This window comes from Telmatherina bonti (genome assembly GCF_933228915.1).
Source record: "Telmatherina bonti genome assembly, chromosome: 12".
In the NCBI taxonomy this organism is placed as follows: Eukaryota; Metazoa; Chordata; class Actinopteri; order Atheriniformes; family Telmatherinidae; genus Telmatherina; species Telmatherina bonti.
The window spans coordinates 33,268,002-33,283,053 of record NC_136610.1 but is presented as its reverse complement, the minus strand read 5'-3'; the positions used below and the strand labels follow the sequence as shown (position 1 = coordinate 33,283,053).

Sequence of the window (15,052 nt, the reverse complement as noted above, 5' to 3'; positions counted from 1 at the left end):
TTGAACTCCGAGCTTTCTGGAGCTAAAAGCTAACCGAGATAACAGGAGCTAACCAGCTAACGGAGGTAAGCGGGCTAAAGCTAAATCACGTTGTTAACCTGCTAAAAACCGCAGTTGTTCTACGTTCTTCTTACTTAAAGTCGGAGATTGGTACCTGTCAATCAAAAGTACACGCCCCTAAATATGCCAAACTTTGAGATAAAATTTCTTTTAAACGGGGGAGTTAGAAAAAAATCCCATCCTCCCACAGTTGTCATGAAGGTCAACCTGAACTATAAACCGAAAATAGATTTTTGAACCAGGCTGTAAACATGTTTATTTCTGCTGTGAATTTGGTCTTTTTAACATGGGAGTCTATGGGGATTTGCTCTGTTTTGCAACCCCTAGTGGATGAAGGGGGAACTGCAGTTTTATACACTTCCGCATAGGCTTCACTTTTAACCGCTGGAGGTTGCCGCTTGGTTGGAACATTGGAGTCACCTTCTCTGTTTGCATCAGGGATGACATGGACTTGTTTTTTCCTCACACAGACCAGACAGATGTTGCCTCATGACATGCTGGTGAGCAGCATCAATGACGCTGGCTGGTGAATAAAACAGTTGATGTTACGATGGCACACATTTGTGTGTTCTTTCAGCCCCCAGAGCTCCAAAGTGCTGACTCAGCTGATGCAAAAGGTTCGCCCTCCAGCTGAGGACAGCTACAGTCCTGGTGTGATGCAGCAGAAGCCACCACCCAAGTCCAGACTACAAACTGTGTGACTTCACATACTCTGCCAAAACCTCCCGCTGAACCTGGCTTCATTATTAAAGTTCAGGCTAAAGAAAATAAAATACGAAACCCAACTTGAACAAAACCCAAAACCTGAAAGAGAACCAGACTCTGCTGTGGTTCCGGTTTTTCCTGCTCTTCTGACTCCTCCCGCTGAACCTGCGGTCTTTAGTGCAGAGCAGGAAGGTTTGAACAGAAACAGGAGTGAAACAGCCACTCCTCAGACGGCTCCTGCTGAGCCTTCCTCCTGAACCTACGATCAGGAGTCCAGGGGATCAGGGAGATATTGCAGATATTTGCTCTAACTCCAGCTGACTGACTCCTTCACAACACAACAACATACTTATCTGATTGTCAGATGATATAAAAACCTGTTTAATATGAGTAAAGTTGATATTTAATTCACATTTAATTGAAAACGAAACATTACAGTCTCAGTTTTTACATGTGTTTGTATTTCTGTCTAAACATCATCTGCATGGGGGAAATTTACCACAATAAGTTTGGAAATGCACAAAAGCTGATCGTGTTTCAGAGGTGGGTTTTCTACGAATGGCTGACTGGATGAGAAGAGGAGCGTCTATAATGTTAGATTTTTTTTTAACTGTCAGTAAATGTGATAACGCCAATGATAAATATATATATATATATATATATATATATATATATATATATATATATATATATATATATATATATATTTTTTTTTTTTTTTTTTTTACAAAAATACTGATACTACATCTAATTTTTACATGTCTATCATCAACACATACTTGAATATGACAAGTAAAATTAAAGGGAAATAATCTGTTTATAATTTCCAGGTCATTATTGTTACATAGGAGATCATCACATATAACTCCAAACAAATTTAAAAATTATAAGAACAAATATGTTTTTTACAGCTAGAATTTTGTTAGAATAAGGATAAGAATATTTAAATTAAAGTCATAATATCTGATTTTCCAAATACAAATGAAGGAATTTGATATCATCACAATATCAAAAGCAAATCTGAAAAGAATACACTGCTATCATAATAATTCATTATATTGATTAAGTCAATTGTCTTTTGCTTTTGTTAAATGGGGTGGACTCAAAATAGGAGGTAACAAGCTCTAAAAGTTGTGAAAAACCTATTCTGCAACTATCTTGATTTATTCAGCAGTCATAATGATATTATTTTAAGTGTGCAGGATCAGGAAAATAAGAAAACTTCCTTCTTTTAAAGTCCTATTAGTTGTCCAAACTGATATAAATCACCTCATTTAAAAGATTAAATAAAAACCAATATCCTGCATAGTTCAGTGTTTTTGCAGCAATGTCGTTACGACTGCAGTCGTCTTGTGTGTATGTTTTCTCGTGTTTGTGTTCTTTTCAGGTGTGCACCAGCAACGACCGATGCGACACCCGACACCAGCATTGAACCGCCGGAGGACATGAGTTGGGACGGGATTGGCTTGCTACTTTTTAAAAGGAATGCGAACAGCGTGTCTGGTTGGAGAGTTTAGAGAGACGAAGCGGGCGTACCATCCTTCGCGTCGCATCGCGTCGCGTCAGGCTGGCAGAGCGAGAAAGTGTCTGTAAAGTCTGTTTCGGCGACATTTGTTAAAAGCTGTGAGCGGCCCATTTGGTTTGAGTTTTCTCTTGTTTTTTGTTAGACAAGGAGGTAAGAGCCTCTTTTTTGTTTTCACATTTATTTTGCACAGGCAAGTGCAAAACCAACGCATAGGACCTGTTTTGTATGATATTTTGGCGTTTGCTCACTTTGAGATATTTTTCCCCCAATATTAACTCTGACTTGTTTTTCAGACCAGATGTCTTCTGTCAGATCATTGGTTATTATTTTTGTTGTAAAAATAAAAGCAATTTTTCGTTGGAACCTTCCCGTGTGCCAGTCTAACATAACTAAAGGATGGTATTTTCATGTTGCACTCAGGAACCCCAACAAATGTGGTGCAACAACAGGGACGCAACATTAAAATGTGATTAATGCGTAAAAAAATATTACTTTACCACTTTAATAATATTATATATTATCACTTTAAGGTTAGAAAAGTACACAGGACTCACAAGATTTCAAATGTAAAGAAAACGCTAAGGACGGAGCCAAGTTTTGCCAGTTTGGAGTCCCATGCCGACGTGGGACACTTAACACCTTGAACGCTTTACACCACTCTGCCTTCAGCAAAGCACACAGCCTCCAGTTGTTGCTATGGGGCGGCAGCAGCAGCCATTAAAATGCAGTTTTACTCGGAAAGTCCCGGGTGTGACTGTGTGTAACCGAGTGTGAAGCTGGGATTATTACTGAGGTCTTTCAGTCAGCCTTCTCCACATGAATGAAGGTTACAAAGCTACATATCAACAATAAATCATCGTTCATGGCAAACTTACAGGTGATATAGTAGTTGACGTTCCTCTTGAACTCCAAGCCCATGTAGTTGGGGCTGAACTCCTGGAACTTGATGGTGAATTTGATGTCCTTCTCAGGTTTGTTGCAGTTGACCAGTACATTTGGATCGAGTACTGTACTGCAGCTCTCAGCCTGCTCTCTCTTCACGAGGTACAGCTTGTAGTACTCATAATCTCTTCCCTGGTCCGCTTTGGGACAAATAATGTCCAGCTTGTCCCCGATGTCAGGGTAGATCACAAGGCCTTTCCCGACTATAAACCTGGGAGAAAAGGAAAGAGAAGACAATTTGTCACTAACCTGAAAAAGATCTAAATACACAGCAGCCACATAATAGTCTAAATATATAGCAGCCGCATAATTTGACAACAGTTTATGTAGTCTTAATACTTTGAGCTGTAGGAGTTACGGGTTTAGATTTGTCTGACACGGCCTTTCAGGCAGAGCGTCGTTAATTCGGGCCCACAAAAAACGCTGCATGTAGCAGCTTGACATAGCTCAGAATTAGTCAACAGAGCGTTCCACTCAAATCCTCAGAAGTTTTTTTTTTTCCCTTTTCTTTCTTACTCTTGGATCTGAATCAAAGCATACCAAAAGTTTGCAAGACAGGAAACAAGATGGCCCGGCACAAAATGGCTGCCGGAGACACAGCTACCAGATAGGATTACACAGAAAGACGGCAACAGGTATTATTTTTTGGAGTTTCAGATAAGACCTGTGCTTCGGCATCTTCCCTAGCATTGCTGATGCTTCAGAGGGCCCTGTTTCTGGAGGAAAACAGTGAGCAGTGGTCAGCCGGGACTTTAAGGCTTCTTGATACACCCCCCCCCCCAGATGGATTACGATAATCCATCTGACTTTACAGTACCTCTTCTCTTTGCTCTCGGCTGCCAACTCAATCAGATCGGCTCTTGTTCTCTTTGATTCACTAAAGGTGGGGGTGGGCGGGTGGGACAGGAGGAGACCCACTGTGTGTGTAAGTGTGTGTGAAGAGAGAGGCGATGGGGGCAGAGGAGCAACCAGTATGTTGAGGTGTGTTTGGGGCTACAGTGTGTATGTCGGTCAGCAAAATGGGCTGAGGTTGCACTCCTGTCGGGGGGGTTGGTGGTGGTGGTGGGGGGGCAGATGGGCTGAATCATTGTTCTGGACTTGTTTGAGGCTTAAAATGTCAACATGGTTCATCTCTGCTGTCCCAGTTAGCCAAGCATTAACCCAGACAGCCGGAATGACCACGGGTGTGTTTATGTACTGGTGCATATATGTGTGTGTGTGTGTGTCTGTTGGGATCGCAGACAGCGAGCACAGCAGCGGGGCTATCTGCTAGATCTGCCCATGCCAGCGGATTTAAGCAGGATTTAGCAACGCGCAATGCATTTGTTGTTCTTTCTGATCCCTCCCGTTTTAACAAGACATCAGCGGCTGGGGCCCTCACTGTCTCCCTCCACGTCGCTCGCTCTGTCTCCCAGTGTAATCTCACCTTATCTGCAGACCCTCATTTCATCATCACACACATCATTTCACCACTAAATAACTGACTATTCAGAAAAAAGAAAAAAAAAAGAGGGGAGATTGTGGGTGAAAAGGCTGTTGGTTCGGCTTACAACCGTCCGTCTTCTTCCTTTTGACGATGTTAAACGCTGGCAAACAGCCAGCTATTGTCAGAAAAGATCATTTAAAAAGTCCCACTTTCTGAAGAAATACCCCCTTACCATGAAAATGAGCATGATTGGATTAACATTCATGGCCATTATTCTTGGATGGGGGTATTACTGAATAAATGTCTTCATTCACAAAAGAGATAAATGCAAAATGAAATTTGCCAAAACAGTCAAAAGCCCTTCTGTCACTCTTCTTCTTCTTCTTTTAGCTGAGTGTGATGTCATGAAAGCTTGCGGATGGGAGCTCTCACACACGAGGCCTGGACGCGGGTGAGACGTTATTTCCCTACTATTGTCTGATGCTCATGAGGGTGGGGGCTGAGGGGGTCGCACTAATTCAAGGGCCGGTGTGAGAGAGAGAGAGAGAGAGAGAGAGAGAACATGGGGTATCCTTTGTCCCACATCTCCTAATAATTTGCTGGTGCTCAGCAGCAACACTGTGCATATGCTTGTGTGTTTGTGTGTGTGTGTGTGTGTAAGTAGACATATGTTAAGGTGGGGGATGTGTGTGCATGCACATGCACCATGTCCTGGTACACGTGCGTGTGTCTATGAAGACACAGACACAATCAGTCTCTAATTGGATCTACAAGATGCATCAGTGAGGCATAAACAAGTTTCCATGGCAACATTAAGCTTTGTTGCTGATCACCCCCCCCCCCCCCCCCCCCCCACCACCACCTCCCCATTTCAGCCCCCTCTGTTTCGAATTGCAATCTCATTCCCTCCTGCTTTATCCTTTCCCCTTATTCATCTCCTCAACATTTCCCTCATTTGTTTTTTTCTCCCCCCCCCCTTTCCATTCTCCTCCTCACTCTTCACACACAAAAAAAAACACCTACAGAAAACACAGGCATGAAACCAGAAGGAAAAAAAAAACAAGAAAGATCAGACAATCACTATCAGACCTTGATTTGCTTCATTCAACAAGTAGGTGTTTTAGATTTCCTTTGTCGCCGAACCGACAGCGGTTTTTCTCAAACGTTCCCCTAAAAAGCTGCTAAAAATACTTTCAGAGTCTATCCCTCAAAACAAGTCTCACACACTGCTTCTCGGTCCTACAAACCACTTACTACCCTATCAAAGTGAGTCGCAACAATTTAGATGAATAATTAAGATTTCCAAAAAAACCTAATATCTTAATATGCCTAAAGGATTTATCGCAAGCCGGCCCCTGTCATTGATTCAATTTTCCGAGCAGGCCTCATAGTTGGCGGTTAGATAGCTATCCTAAGTGAATTCTCTGCTTCTGTTTCCCAGCCTTTGTTAACTGTCTGCTATAATGAGGCTCTGGCTGCTGTGGAGGTCTGGAAGCTCCATCGCAGATGGGAAAGAAGCAACATAAAAGAAATAGGGCAGCAATTAGTGTTTAGCCCAGTTTAAAAGCCCTCCACTTGGCAAGCTGCGGCCCAGCTCCAGTCCAGGATGTGAAACTAAACTGGTGGGCTGGGACTTTGTCTCCTGTTTGTCTCTCTGCTGGCTTAATCAGCACCACTCGGGTGCTACACACAGCCACGCAATGGAGAGGTGGAGACCAGTGACTGAAGATTATTGTACTTTTGAGTAGGTCGAAAGGGAAAAAGGGGGGAAATGGGAGGTTGAATTGCATCTTTCATTCATGTTGTCTGGAGACTTTAGAAGACCTGTTGATGAAAGGAGTTTGAGCGCACAGAGGAATAGCTGTGCAGATACAAGTAATGTTTCTGGGAAATGACCCTCAACGCGAGACAGCCTCTATTCCCCTCAAGTCAAACGAGGTGGATCTGCCTCAACCAAAAGCAAATAAAGAGAATCATTTTCAAAACAACCAAATGAGGTTGATTTTGTTTCATCTGGATGGCTCCACAGCATGCTGAATCCTGTAAAGAGCTTATACAAACAGACCTACGCTACAGCACAGCGGCGAGAGAACAGAAAACAACCAAGCAAAAGAGAGAGGAGGAGACCCCTCCTTCCTCTTTTTACATTCCACTGGTGAATATGAGCACATGATCTCACATATGCTACCCCCCCCCCGCCCCAACCCCCTCATCCCTTCCAACGCACACACACACACAAACACTCACTTTTCTCAAACAGCCAATACTCACACACACACAGATGGATGTGGGAGCCCACAAAAGCACTGTGGGGTGCATCCTGGACCTTCCCAGCCCAACTTCCCAGCCACCCCTTTTCAAGCACCCTGCCCTCACCGACTTTCATATAAAACACCGCCTACACTAAGGCCCACTCAAAGCCCCTTACAGAGCCTCAATGCCCCCCCCCCCCCCCCCCCCCCCCTTCTATATTCTCCACCCCCGTCCAGTCAACTCAAGCCTTTGCCCTGAGCATTGCACTGGCAGGCAGCCTCTGCTGCTGAATGAATGGACCCAAGACACAGGAACCGAGAGAGAAAGAGGCAGAGACGGCTCATATCAACAGAATGGTTTCAAATTGATTTGTTCCTCCTGAGCAGCAGCATGAACACGCCGTACATATCAATTAAATTCCATTATATCACGCTACGTAATCCATCTCCACCAGAGGTCCAGGCCAACATCTCCGACTCAGGTCTCGCATCGTCTCATTTCTGCAGCCGGACATATAAAATTTCCCTTACTTTACTCTCGTGCATCTGAAAGGCCGATGACTGCATCATGTCAAAACATGCACATGTGCACACTTCGCTCACGTGATCACAACCCCAACAGGTACTTTATTCCCTCTGAAAAAGCGATGTAATTATCACACCAGGAAAAGTGTTCCCTCACCAATTATTATTTCTCTCCTACGTTATCCACAAAATCAGTGCGGCAGCTTCCCTCTATTATTAGAGATGACTCTTTCAATAAGACAGGCATATTTATGGCCATTTCAATCAATATGCTACAGGGTACGTGACGTGGTTGCATTGAAGTCATTTGAGTACACAAAGCCTTGTTATGCAAAGGTTTTTGTCCTCCAGTTCTGAGTAAAACATATACAGCAACGATGATTTAAAGCATATTGACTAGCTTAAAGCAATCTAGGTTATGTGTAAGCGAAAGGCACAATTTCATTCTGCTCTCATTAAAGTCAGTTGTTATTAAATGATCGTGTACTAGCAGGGACTGTTTTAGCCATAAACCATTATTCAGATCCATCGAGATAGAGCCACAAAGCCTCGCAATGGAAACATTTGAACAGCAGCTTCTGGAAAGGCTTTGCTGTCGGGATGTGGTTAAAATCCGCTGACACAGTGTGATCATTTGAAACGGGAGACTAAAGGCCCGTATCACCAAGCTGTCAGGACGTTTGTACAGATCCACAAAATAATGTGCCACGTTGATCATACTTTCTTGACAGACAAGTGTGAACCGTCTCTCCCTCTCGCGAGAAGGTGAGCTGGTCACTGGTCTGCGTTCTTAGCCCATGGCTAAACCCGAGCGCTTGTATACATAGCTGGCTTCTGTCAGGCCATTGCGGGGGCAGATGTTCTTAGGAAGGCCTGACTATAAACACACACACATAAACACACACCCCGCAGCGTACACACACCGATTTCCTCACATGTCAAACACGGTAAACAAGTCGCTTTGGCGCTTGCACAGGCCACACACAAATGGAGAAGCGCACGAACAAACACAAGCATCCTGAAATTAAGCAAAACAAGTTCCATCTGGCTCCTGAATTGTTTAACAAAGCAGGAAGGATTTGACCCTTATTATAGAAAAGGAGGAACAACTAGCCAAAGGGTAGTGAGTATTTGGTAAACTGAAATCTAACCACATTACATTTTAACTCCAGAAAGCCAGACATGGCAACATTGACTTGCTGAAAAGCCGAACGCTTGGTATTTTTTTCCCCCTCGGGCTGTCCCCATTAGAGCTACATAAATGACGATGTCAGAAGCAAAAAAGACAGACAGAATATCCCGAATTCCACCCCGCTGAGAGCTGCTTTTGTACGTGTGAACACTGACACCCTCGCGCTCTCACAGAGACAGACTAACACACACTAGCTTCAGTTAGCTAAGTCAACAGGCTGGCATGCAGAGCAGATCAGATTTGGTGTGACTCATAACAGTTGCACACCGGCGAGTTATAACACAGGCACGAGCTTGGCTGACACACACCTCTCATGTTAACCAAACACGCTCAGTATGTTCGCCCTCTATCACTGTCACATGAAGGGCTAGCATCACACAATCAGCAGCGGTAATAAGCTAACAAGATGACGTCCAGATGGCCTTGCCACAAGGAGGACAGAAGTGGACGTTGTTATGAGACGAATGAGCTGAAGAGGACTGTTGAACGAGAGGAGTGCAAGAAGTCATTAGGGAGGAGAAAGAGTATAATCTGTTTCTTCTTATGGCCTCTGTGGTTTCTGTCAATGCTGAGCCCATCCCTCTTTAAGAGCAGGGGAGTTAAGCGACCGAGGGTGTATGCGGTCGTGATTGAACGTCATCCACGGTATCACTGACAGCAAGAGAAAGCCCAGACTGCTGCACTCTGGGTCTCCACTTATTCATCCCGGAGCCCAGGGACTGAGTTCTTCCAGCTGGAAGGTTGCGAGGAGGAAAGGAAAGGAGAAAGAAGAGGAGAGGAGAGGACGGAACTTGGCTTGGCTATAGACAAAAGCGTTTGGGTCAGTTTTGCGATTGCTCTGTGACCCAAAGATGCACAAGCCTCTCTCCTTCTCCCCTGCTTACGATCCTAGCTCGGACATTACGAACTCACACACATGCGCATGCACAAACACATACACCCAGCTGCCTCCCATCACCAAGGAGTAGCCACAGATGGGCTCTGCATGCTCCGTAAAGATCTCTCCACAGGCTTAGTCTACAGTCACAGCCAAACCCGCCTGGCCTGAACTCACTGCGTATGTGCGACTGTGTGCAATACATGAGTCCACGCAGGCCAGAGTGGGTGAGGATGAGCGTGTGTGTTGTTGTGCCAGGCACCTAAAATGAGCCAAAGATGTGATGTGGGGGTGCCAAACAGTTGTAGAAAGAGGAATCCCCCAGGACTAAGCCCTGCAGAGGAGAGTCGAGAAGAACTGGACCAAGATGCAAGTTTTAAATCGGTGTCGGGGAGAGCAACGGGGGAAGAAAGAGAGCCACCCCAATGAACAATAGCAGCCCTCATGCTTGAGTTTTACTCTCGCTGGGGTAGTAGAGAAAGGGACTGAAGAGATAGAAAAAAATTATGACTATTATCAAACCCATGCAGCTTGCCCAGATTTTTACCAGCGGCCATTTTCAGCTCTATATCTCCGACCTCATCTAAAAGCTCCCAGAACGCATTTAAATAACCTCTTTAATGTTGATATTCAATCAGACTTACTAATAAACAGAGACAAGCATGCGCAGAGACCCTATCAAACACACGCACACACGTCTGGTTTGTGGTGGCTGGTTTGTGTTGACACAATGCATTTACCAGATCCTTACCCTAACATTAACAATCAAAACTAAATGAAAATAAAACTACAACCTAATTCATCAAGTCTTCAGCCTAGAAAAACCTTTTATAGCCACGGGACAAAACATTTTCACAAAAGTCTGCATAAGTTGCATTTCATAAAAACAAATACACACAGATACACACATACATATGGTAGTTGTTTTAATTCCATCTGATTCAGAAAGAACCAGTCATGGTTATATTAATTTTTAAAATTGCCCTTCCATCTCAGCATGGCTCACATTGCTAGAGGGATTAAATTTTTTGACTAAACAATGAAGCACAGTGAAAAGCTCATTAAGAATGAGAGGTGGGACCCACTTTGCTGCTGAAGTTGGCTAATTTTTCAACCTCGTGGTTGGAAGAAGTCAGCTCTCCGACGTGCTGGAGGTGAAGAGGTTCAGCTGCCCTGATCAGTTCAACGAAAATACGCCGCTCAGCTGTATATTTTGGCACTGGCACATCGGAGAATCAAATCAGGAAGTGATCGGGCAGAAGACAATCTCCCAAACAAACTTGACACCCATTACTAATTAGGTTTTTCTTGAAAGAATTGGTTTGACATTTCAGGAAATATGTTTATTGGCTTTCTTCTTAGGAAAGAAAATTGGTTCCACATATTTGTTCAGTCAAAATGAAGCCGGGTCAAGCCACTGATTGACGTAGCTTCACTTAGCTTAGATTATTTTATCTTAGCTTAGCAGACGTTAGCTTACTTTCACGAACAAAACCTGCTAAATGTCATGTTTAACACCATTTTCAGCCATTTTTGTACCATGTTTTCTGTGCTGATGATTAACTTGGAAATAAAATGCTAAATTTAGAGTTAGACAAGTGTTTTAGGAATATTTTACTCTTCTAGAACAAACAGAAAAGCATTTTCTGCTTAATTGGAAAGGTTAAAATATCAGAAATGTAACTTTTGGCCATGAGTTTCAGTTTTTCTTTCTTTGTTTGGTTTGTTTTTCTTGATTTGATTCTTTTTGTTTTTGTTTTCATTATGTACCATTCATAATTAAAGCTACATTAAGGTGATAAAGAAAAAAAAACTACTTTTGGCCAATGAGACAGGAGGTTCTGCTCTCCTTCAGAATATAGAAATTAACAGCTTCCAGTTTAAATTTTATAGCAACACTTTACGATCAAAATGGAGTGGAGTCTGTATTTTATAAGCCTGTATGTTGTTAACAGGTGTTAATATGACACAGCCAGACAATCTGGAGAGATACCAAAGCCTTCCTGGAAGAACAAAGGGAAGACATGGTGAACAGAAAGCAAATCAATCAATCTCTGCCAGAGCACGTCTGGCTTTGACAGCCCAGCTCTGAACCCAGACGTAAAAGATAGTGTGCAGCAAAGTTCAAAATACTTTCATTGTTCATCTGTCAACGAGAAAGACAATTGCAAAGGGAGAGGGGAGGAAAAATGCTAACACAATATTTATCTTGTGTCCCCTTCCCGCCTGACTCGCTCTTTTTTAATGTATTCCTGCTATTGTGAGGAGCACCGAGAGATGGATGGGTAGAGGAGTCCTGTAGGTGATATGTGTCTGCTACAAGCACAGTGCAGTCACTCACACATTTCCAGAGTCTCCAATCTTAAAGAGCAGCAATAATTCAGTCACCAACAAACACCACCAAGTTTTTTTCTTATCTCTTTTTGTGAGACTGTGTGTGTGTGTCATTTCAGTTGTCAGTGGTAGGTGCTTTTTCTTCTGTATTGTTCTTGAAACAGCTTCCCTGGGAAACTGGGAAAGTCAAACAGCTGACGAGATGTCACCTCATGAACTCTCCTCTCCTTTCACACACTCACAAGCAGCTACTTTAGTGATCCGACGCACTCTCCTTCTCTTATTTCTTCATGCACACACAATTCTTAGCATCTCTCATCAAGAGCTTGTCAAGCTGAACAGCACACAGCACTGTCTAAACAGGCCGTGAGCTGCTGCCTCTCACATGCACTGACTGTTGCCTTTCAAGGATGGTGACTCTTGATCATATCATGTCAGACATGCGAGTCTTGTGGTGGTTGCTGGCCTTTTCTTTTACTCACAGGTCACAGCGAAAAGCTCTCAGTGAGAGGATGTTTTTCAATAGTCTGGCACATTCCTCATAGCTTAGTTTTTTTTTATTTAGCCTACAGCAGCGAGAGCGTAAAAAAAGTGAGCATGTGTGGCGCAATAAAACGAAGCTTTTTAACAGTTACTTCCCTGTAGCAATACCTGTTCACTGTGCATGCCTGTACCTGGGCCTCATGCATGCCTGTTGTGACTGGTCATGCGGTGCTATATGAGGAGCCTGTGTGACCTGAGGAATTATCCAGTGCTCGAACATGGACATATGCATGCATGAACGCACAACACACAGACACACACTTTTTGCATGTGCATGCATGTTATACGCACACGCACATTCTTTAAAAGCTAACAGTAGCGAAACAGGAGAAGATAGGCCTCTCTGTGTGCAAGTGACAGAGTGAATTACATGCAGAGCTAAAACACTTGCTTCCTGTCTAACACAACACCACCGGATGGTTTTCAGATGGATTTCGCCCCAATCTTGTGCAAACAGTGAGTCAATATCAGGGTAATGGCCAATCATTGAGGAAGAACAATTCGCAAGTGATTTGAGGAGAAAATGTGTGTTTAGGGCACTTTGGACCACAGTCTTGTCACCCAGCCATCACAAGCTTGGCAAACAGCCAGTAGGCTCAATTTGCTGAGCCTGACTGCACAACTGCACGCAGACATTTGAATTTTCCCGAGCCCTTAATATGTGCAGGGGGACTGAATATTTTGCATCACTAACAGTGATCTGTGGGGAAAAAAAGGATAGAAAGACATTTGCACTGATGAAAAAAGCTGATAATTGTGTTTCTAACAATTCAAGAAGCCATAAAAATCATTGACAAATTTGTTATGGGCAAACATACAAGATTTTTCCAGCCTCCATCTCTTTGCTTGTGATATTTATGTCTGTCACCAGTGCTTTCATTATCACGGAGCGTATTTAATGTTTCTCAGCTGTGTGAGAGGACTGCCACACAACAGATGACAGAGTGCACAAGATTCCACGTCTCTGTTCGTTCCTCCTTCTCTCTCTCCAGCTGTGTTCACATACTTCAGGATATGCATGCATACAACAGAGTGGACCAAAAGCAAGTGAAAGGGGGAATAAAAAAAAAAAAAAAAAGCAAGGGTGGAGGGGGTGCAACCGTGCAAGTACTGAGAACGTGGTGCCAACCAGAGAGGCCCACCGTGCCTCAGTCCCTTCCCTCCAGCTGAGGGCTTTGATTCGCCTGATTGTCTCCAATATTGAGACACACAATAAACACAACACTTGGCGTCCATTTGCAATTCTAATCAGTCCCTCTCAACTGGCCTGGACAACTCAGCCAGAGCCCTCTGGGATATCACTCATCTGACTGCAAAATAATGACACAATCATCGTCATGGCTACGCTCCTACTACATCCCATGAGCAGCGGTGGAAAAAGGATATTAAAACACAGGAGGACGTGGAGAGCTAAATGAATTAGCCAGGAGATTAGCTGGGTACCAGGTTAATGAATGTGCCATGCAGGCAACTTGTCCCGCCTTGCATTTGGGGAGCGATAACCCCCCCCCCCCCCCCCCCCGACTCCTTGAAAAGTTACTATCAGTAAGTATGCAGGCTAGCAGGTCTCTACCTGCTTCTGCAGGGCAGGCCGCAACAGGATCCCAGTAAATCATGTTCTACCAATGTGATTCCGGCTGTAAACTTAGGCTGATTGTTTCTTGATATGGCAGCAAGTTGCAGACTTTAGCACTATCTGATGTTAACGTGTCGTAAAGTTGTGCTAAACCACTATGGAAAATGCGATATTATCATCAGCCACCATAAATGCTTATATACCTGTTACAGCGTTGCAATACTTTGGTTTCCTCAATCATAAGTAGAAATTTTAAGACGAGGTAATAGATTAAGTGATTTATGTTTAACAAAATGTCAAACATAAAAAAAAAAAAAAAAAAATTTGATCTGTGAATCTCAAAAAGCCCATCTGTTGGTTTTTCCTGAGCTGCTTTCATTCATTTGACAACGTGGCGGTAATAGACGTGTGCAGATAAATGGGAGCAAAGTGACATGCAATCATCCACGTTTTAGTAGCCTTGATGTATTTGCTTTAACAGTCACCCAGAAGATGAGCAACTCAAATTTATTTCAGAAAATAACAGGCACATCTTATGAAACTGGCTATTTGACTTGCAAATCATTCAGATGATTCATAACGGCGAGCTTGATAGTCTGCCCTCGTTTTCAAGCTAGCACGTGTGCTCATCTGTGTGTGTGTGTGTGTGGATGCTTGGGCAGGCAAGTGAATGACAGCCCGTCAGTGTAAGAGATGTCATTATTTGGCTGATGTCTGTGGGAGTTGTGACCGAGGACAGGGTCACATCACCGGAGGGGTAGCTGACACTCTGTGGACAGGAAGCATTACTTTATGATTTCCCAGTAGAGAGGAAACACTCTTGTCACAATCCGCAATGCCACTGTTCGACCTCATTTAGAGGTTATACCAATATGCACAACAGAGAACAGTGTGTGTGTGTGTGTGCAACACAATCACAACAATGATTGAAGGGTGCCTATCTTTAAAGCCTTATTTCTGTACGGATGATATTATTTTTAGAATAACAAAGTGGGGATTTTTTTGTGCTTTGTTCACAGGGCCTTGAAGAGAGGAGTTCTGGTAAACCTCCCCCGCCCTCCCCGTCCTTACCCTTTGACTTTTTCTGTGTAGCAA

General features: G+C 43.6%; 1 protein-coding gene across 1 annotated transcript in view; it reads right to left on the bottom strand.

The window, feature by feature from the left end:
• efnb1 (ephrin-B1) overlaps positions 1-15,052 on the bottom strand; it is a 59,524-nt gene that overhangs the window by 31,972 nt on the left and 12,500 nt on the right. The window contains exon 2 of the mRNA XM_079250478.1: positions 3,166-3,443. Coding sequence (XP_079106604.1) covers positions 3,166-3,443 — 278 coding nt within the window. The remainder of the gene's footprint in view (positions 1-3,165; positions 3,444-15,052) is intronic.